Source organism: Cyclopterus lumpus, chromosome 3 (assembly GCF_009769545.1).
Source record: "Cyclopterus lumpus isolate fCycLum1 chromosome 3, fCycLum1.pri, whole genome shotgun sequence".
In the NCBI taxonomy this organism is placed as follows: Eukaryota; Metazoa; Chordata; class Actinopteri; order Perciformes; family Cyclopteridae; genus Cyclopterus; species Cyclopterus lumpus.
This window is the reverse complement of record NC_046968.1, coordinates 31,068,789-31,077,272: the sequence shown is the minus strand read 5'-3', so window position 1 is coordinate 31,077,272 and position 8,484 is coordinate 31,068,789. Positions and strand designations below refer to the sequence as shown.

At 46.0% G+C, this 8,484-nt stretch overlaps 1 protein-coding gene across 3 annotated transcripts in view; it reads right to left on the bottom strand.

The window, feature by feature from the left end:
* The window catches only part of gpatch1 (G patch domain containing 1), a 53,850-nt gene that overhangs the window by 7,269 nt on the left and 38,097 nt on the right, over positions 1–8,484 (bottom strand). For all 3 annotated transcript variants that reach the window (XM_034529529.1, XM_034529530.1, XM_034529532.1), the window contains exons 9-12: positions 7,756–7,835; positions 7,456–7,672; positions 3,236–3,529; positions 2,924–3,102 (exon numbers count right to left, since the gene is read on the bottom strand). In XM_034529529.1, coding sequence (XP_034385420.1) covers positions 2,924–3,102; positions 3,236–3,529; positions 7,456–7,672; positions 7,756–7,835 — 770 coding nt within the window. The remainder of the gene's footprint in view (positions 1–2,923; positions 3,103–3,235; positions 3,530–7,455; positions 7,673–7,755; positions 7,836–8,484) is intronic.

Here is an 8,484-nt window from a genome sequence, read left to right as displayed (position 1 = left end):
CATGTTTACAACCACACACACACGTTTACAACCAGACACACATGTTTACAACCACACACACATGTTTACAACCACACACACATGTTTACAACCACACACACACGTTTACAACCAGACACACATGTTTACAACCAGACACACACATTTACAACCACACACACATGTTTACAACCACACACACATGTTTACAACCACACACACGTTTACAACCACACACACACACACATGTTTACAACCAGACACACATGTTTACAACCACACACATGTTTACAACCACACACACATGTTTACAACCACACACACGTTTACAACCACACACACATGTTTACAACTAGACACACATGTTTACAACCAGACACACATGTTTACAACCACACACACGTTTACAACCACACACACATGTTTACAACCACACACACATGTTTACAACCACACACACGTTTACAACCACACACACATGTTTACAACTAGACACACGTTTACAACCACACACACATGTTTACAACCACACACACGTTTACAACCACACACACATGTTTACAACCACACACACATGTTTACAACCACACACACGTTTACAACCACACACACGTTTACAACCACACACACATGTTTACAACCACACACACATGTTTACAACCACACACACGTTTACAACCACACACACACACACACACACATGTTTACAACTAGACACACATGTTTACAACCAGACACACATGTTTACAACCAGACACACATGTTTACAACCACACACACGTTTACAACCACACACACACACATGTTTACAACCAGACACACACGTTTACAACCAGACACACACGTTTACAACCAGACACACATGTTTACAACCACACACATGTTTACAACCACACACACATGTTTACAACCACACACACATGTTTACAACCAGACACACATGTTTACAACCACACACACATGTTTACAACCACACACACAAGTTTACAACCACACACACATGTTTACAACCAGACACACATGTTTACAACCACACACACATGTTTACAACCACACACACATGTTTACAACCACACACACATGTTTACAACCAGACACACAAGTTTACAACCAGACACACAAGTTTACAACCACACACACGTTTACAACCAGACACACACGTTTACAACCAGACACACATGTTTACAACTAGACACACATGTTTACAACCAGACACACATGTTTACAACCAGACACACATGTTTACAACCACACACACATGTTTACAACCACACACACATGTTTACAACCACACACACACGTTTACAACCAGACACACATGTTTACAACCACACACACATGTTTACAACCACACACACATGTTTACAACCACACACACACGTTTACAACCAGACACACATGTTTACAACCAGACACACACATTTACAACCACACACACATGTTTACAACCACACACACATGTTTACAACCACACACACGTTTACAACCACACACACACACACATGTTTACAACCAGACACACATGTTTACAACCAGACACACATGTTTACAACCACACACACATGTTTACAACCACACACACGTTTACAACCACACACACATGTTTACAACTAGACACACATGTTTACAACCAGACACACATGTTTACAACCACACACACGTTTACAACCACACACACATGTTTACAACCACACACACATGTTTACAACCACACACACGTTTACAACCACACACACATGTTTACAACTAGACACACATGTTTACAACCACACACACGTGTTTACAACCACACACACGTTTACAACCACACACACATGTTTACAACCACACACACATGTTTACAACCACACACACGTTTACAACCACACACACACACACACACACATGTTTACAACTAGACACACATGTTTACAACCAGACACACATGTTTACAACCAGACACACATGTTTACAACCACACACACGTTTACAACCACACACACACACATGTTTACAACCAGACACACACGTTTACAACCAGACACACACGTTTACAACCAGACACACATGTTTACAACCACACACATGTTTACAACCACACACACATGTTTACAACCACACACACATGTTTACAACCAGACACACATGTTTACAACCACACACACATGTTTACAACCACACACACAAGTTTACAACCACACACACATGTTTACAACCAGACACACATGTTTACAACCACACACACATGTTTACAACCACACACACATGTTTACAACCACACACACATGTTTACAACCAGACACACAAGTTTACAACCAGACACACAAGTTTACAACCACACACACGTTTACAACCAGACACACATGTTTACAACCACACACACATGTTTACAACCACACGCACATGTTTACAACCAGACACACATGTTTACAACCACACACACATGTTTACAACCACACACACATGTTTACAACCACACACACATGTTTACAACCACACACACATGTTTACAACCACACGCACATGTTTACAACCAGACACACATGTTTACAACCACACACACATGTTTACAACCACACACACATGTTTACAACCAGACACACATGTTTACGACCAGACACACATGTTTACAACCAGACACACATGTTTACAACCACACACACACGTTTACAACCACACAAACATGTTTACAACCACACACACATGTTTACAACCACACACACATGTTTACAACCAGACACACATGTTTACAACCACACACATATGTTTACAACCACACACACATGTTTACAACCACACACATGTTTACAACCAGACACACATGTTTACAACCACACACACATGTTTACAACCACACACACACACACGTTTACAACCACACACACATGTTTACAACCAGACACACATGTTTACAACCAGACACACACACACGTTTACAACCAGACACACACACACACACACACACCTCCTGGTCCCGGCTGGCCTCCAGGCCGGCCTCGGCCTCCTGGCCCTGGGCTCTGGTGAAGCGGGAGGTGAGGGTGGAGGAGGAGGGTCTGTAGAGGATGGAGGCCCTGACGAACTCGTCCCTCTCCCTGCTGCGCTCCCACTCCGTCATCCCCGGGTCCAGACTCTGCTCCAGACCACCTGAGACACAGAGACCAGGTTTGGACCTCATCGGACCTGCTCGGTTTCAACTTTATCTTTTATTCTTCCCACACGTTCTCAGTGTGTGAAGCATGGACAATGTGTCTGCTGCAGTGCATAATGGGACATGCACCTCTGTCTCCCTGTTTCAGGCGGTTCAGGTACAGCTCGTAGCGGGCTTGTTTGCTGGGGTTCTGCTCAAACGGTCTAAAGGTCTGAGAGGAGGTCTGGACTCCTGTCCACACCGTCAGAGCCTCTTGCTGCTGCCGGAGGTCTTCGGAGGCCGCGCCTCCCTCCGCCGGAGGCCCTGCCCACAACGGCATGGCATCCTGGGAGGTTTTGGTGGAGGACGTGTTAGAAGAGCTGCGCATGCTGAGGAGTCGCTGTCTGTCCTCAGGCTTCAGCAGCTCCATGACTGAACTGGGACCTGATCAGGAATCAGCATGAAGACACATCTATTGATTAAACATTGATCAGCACTGATATCGTACAAACTGGTGGCTGATCTGGAGGCCTCGTTTGGGCTTCATTTGAAAAACCCTTCAGGTGTCATGTCATGTGTGACGGACGAAGAAACGAGGACAGAAGACCAGAGGACACAAGGACAGAGGACATGAGGACAGAAAACATGAGGACAGAAGAAATGAGGACACAAGGAGAGAAAACACAAGGACCAAAGACAGAAGACACAAGGACATGAGGACAGAAGACATGAGGACAGAAGACACAAGGACAGAAGACAAGAGGACACAAGGACATGAGGACAGAAGACACAAGGACATGAGGACAGAAGACACGAGGACAGAAAACAAGAGGACAGAAGGACATGAGGACAGAAGACACAAGGACATGAGGACAGAAGACACAAGGACATGAGGACAGAAGACACAAGGACAGAAGACAAGAGGACAGAAAACATGACGACAGAAGAAATGAGGACACAAGGAGAGAAAACACAAGGACCAAAGACAGAAGACACAAGGACAGAAGACACAAGGACAGAAGACAAGAGGACAGAAGGACATGAGGACAGAAAACAAGAGGACAAAAGGATAGAAGACACAAGGACAGAAGACATGAGGACAGAAGAAATGAGGACAGAGGACACAAGGACATGAGGACAGAAGACACAAGGACAGAAGACATGAGGACAGAAGACATGAGGACAGAGGACATGACGACAGAAGACAGAGGACACAAGGACATGAGGACAGAAGACACAAGGACAGAAGACATGAGGACAGAAGACATGAGGACAGAGGACATGACGACAGAAGACAGAGGACACAAGGACATGAGGACATAAGACACGAGGACAGAAGACAAGAGGACAGAAAACATGAGGACAGAAGACACGAGGACAGAAAACAAGAGGACAGAAGGACATGAGGACAGAAAACAAGAGGACAGAAGGACATGAGGACAGAAGACACAAGGACATGAGGACAGAAGACACAAGGACAGAAAACAAGAGGACAGAAGGACATGAGGACAGAAGACACAAGGACATGAGGACAGAAGACACGAGGACAGAAGGACATGAGGACAGAAGACACAAGGACATGAGGACATAAGACACGAGGACAGAAGACAAGAGGACAGAAAACATGAGGACAGAAGACACGAGGACAGAAAACAAGAGGACAGAAGGACATGAGGACAGAAGACACAAGGACATGAGGACAGAAGACACGAGGACAGAAGACAAGAGGACAGAAGGACATAAGGACAGAAGGACATAAGGACAGAAGACACGAGGACATGAGGACAGAAGACACAAGGACATGAGGACAGAAGACACAAGGACAGAAGACAAGAGGACAGAAAACATGTGGACAGAAGACACGAGGACAGAAAACAAGAGGACAGAAGGACATGAGGACAGAAGACACAAGGACATGAGGACAGAAGACACAAGGACAGAAGACAAGAGGACAGAAAACATGTGGACAGAAGACACGAGGACAGAAAACAAGAGGACAGAAGGACATGAGGACAGAAGACACAAGGACATGAGGACAGAAGACACAAGGACATGAGGACAGAAGACACGAGGACAGAAAACAAGAGGACAGAAGGACATGAGGACAGAAGACACAAGGACATGAGGACAGAAGACACAAGGACAGAAGACACGAGGACAGAAAACATGTGGACAGAAGACACGAGGACAGAAGACACGAGGACAGAAGACACGAGGACAGAAGACAAGAGGACAGAAGGACATGAGGACAGAAGACACAAGGACATGAGGACAGAAGACACGAGGACAGAAAACAAGAGGACAGAAGGACATGAGGACAGAAGACACAAGGACATGAGGACAGAAGACATGAGGACAGAAGACAAGAGGACAGAAGGACATGAGGACAGAAGACACAAGGACAGAAGACAAGAGGACAGAAGGACATGAGGACAGAAGACACAAGGACATGAGGACCAAAGACAGAAGACATGAGGACAGAGGACACGAGGACAGAAGAAATGAGGACAGAGGACATGACGACAGAAGACAGAGGACACAAGGATAGAAGACACAAGGACAGAAGACATGAGGACAGAAGAAATGAGGACAGAGGACATGACGACAGAAGACAGAGGACACAAGGACATGAGGACAGAAGACACAAGGACAGAAGACATGAGGACAGAAGACATGAGGACAGAGGACATGACGACAGAAGACAGAGGACACAAGGACATGAGGACAGAAGACACAAGGACAGAAGACATGAGGACAGAAGACATGAGGACAGAAGACAGAGGACACAAGGACATGAGGACAGAAGACACAAGGACAGAAGACATGAGGACAGAAGACATGACGACAGAAGACAGAGGACACAAGGACAGAAGACACAAGGACAGAAGACATGAGGACAGAGGACATGACGACAGAAGACAGAGGACACAAGGACATGAGGACAGAAGACACAAGGACAGAAGACATGAGGACAGAGGACATGACGACAGAAGACAGAGGACACAAGGACATGAGGACAGAAGACACAAGGACAGAAGACATGAGGACAGAAGACATGAGGACAGAGGACATGACGACAGAAGACAGAGGACACAAGGACATGAGGACAGAAGACACAAGGACAGAAGACATGAGGACAGAAGACATGAGGACAGAGGACATGACGACAGAAGACAGAGGACACAAGGACATGAGGACAGAAGACACAAGGACAGAAGACATGAGGACAGAAGACATGAGGACAGAGGACATGACGACAGAAGACAGAGGACACAAGGACATGAGGACAGAAGACATGAGGACAGAAGACATGAGGACAGAGGACATGACGACAGAAGACAGAGGACACAAGGACATGAGGACAGAAGACACAAGGACAGAAGACATGAGGACAGAGGACATGACGACAGAAGACAGAGGACACAAGGACATGAGGACAGAAGACACAAGGACAGAAGACATGAGGACAGAAGACATGAGGACAGAGGACATGACGACAGAAGACAGAGGACACAAGGACATGAGGACAGAAGACACAAGGACAGAAGACATGAGGACAGAGGACATGACGACAGAAGACAGAGGACACAAGGACATGAGGACAGAAGACACAAGGACAGAAGACATGAGGACAGAGGACATGACGACAGAAGACAGAGGACACAAGGACATGAGGACAGAAGACACAAGGACAGAAGACATGAGGACAGAAGACATGAGGACAGAGGACATGACGACAGAAGACAGAGGACACAAGGACATGAGGACAGAAGACACAAGGACAGAAGACATGAGGACAGAGGACATGACGACAGAAGACAGAGGACACAAGGACATGAGGACAGAAGACACAAGGACAGAAGACATGAGGACAGAAGACATGAGGACAGAGGACATGACGACAGAAGACAGAGGACACAAGGACATGAGGACAGAAGACACGAGGACATAAGACATAGGACAGAGGATCAAACCAGAGAGGAAGGTAAGACATGCTCAGTTGGAGCACACGTGAAGGATGACCTTGGACCTCAGCGGTCGTTTAGTAGACAGTTAGAGTTACTCTAGAGTTGTTCTGAGAGATCTTCCTTCAGATCAGTCAGGATCATTTCATTACATTACATTACATTACATTACATTACATTACATTTCATTACATTACATTACATTACATTACATTTCATGTCATTTAGCTGACGCTTTTATCCAAAGAGACTTACAATCATGTTACATTCATACACTGTAGAACAGCTACAGGGAACAATGCAGGGTTGAGTGTCTTGCTCAAGGACGGGTCGACTAGGGTGTGTATTAGGATCAGATGACCTTTGACCTCCTGGACCGTAAACGCTTGAGGATGGAATCTTTACCTTGCAGGGCGTCTTCTCCCAGCAGCGTCCTCCTCTGTCCAGAGTCCAGCTGGTGGCGTCCTCCGTGCTCGGGCTCCTCCGGGACCATGTGGCCCTTGGAGACCCTCAGAGCTTCAGCCAGCGCAGGACTGACCCCGGAAAGGGCCGAAGCATCGAGGGTCGGACGAAAACGGTGGACGGGACGGTAGTCTCTGGGCAGAGAGGGGGGAGGGAAGATCTGCAGACGGACAGAAGATCAGATCAGTGAAGATGGTTCAGGTTCAGACGGAGACTCGTCTTCAGGCTTCACGAGACGCTCACCGGGTGGTCCTCAGCTGGGTTTTGGGCCAGAGTGAATCCCTCCAGGATCTTACCGAGGTACGACGCATCTTTGCTTTTGTCTGTGAACATTAGAAAAGCATCAACATTAAAATGTTACAACAATCAACAAGGCAGCTTCAAAGAAACCCAAAGGGTAGACATTCAGAGGAACCAGGATCTAATCCAGGTGTTCTCCTCCGGACACAAGGTCAGGATCTTAGGATGTAATATGGAGATAATACATGTTGTTCTCCTGGTGTCCGCTAGGGGCATTAATACTGTATTATAGAGATAATACATGTTGTTCTCCTGGTGTCCGCTAGGGGCATTAATACTGTATTATAGAGATAATACATGTTATTCTCCTGGTGTCCACTAGGGGCATCAATACTGTATTATAGAGATAATACATGTTGTTCTCCTGGTGTCCACTAGGGGCATCAATACTGTATTATAGAGATAATACATGTTGTTCTCCTGGTGTCCGCTAGGGGCATTAATACTGTATTATAGAGATAATACATGTTATTCTCCTGGTGTCCACTAGGGGCATTAACTCTGTATTATAGAGATAATACATGTTGTTCTCCTGGTGTCCACTAGGGGCATTAACTCTGTATTATAGAGATAATACATGTTGTTCTCCTGGTGTCCACTAGGGGCGTTAACTCTGTATTATAGAGATAATACATGTTGTTCTCCTGGTGTCCACTAGGGGCATCAATACTG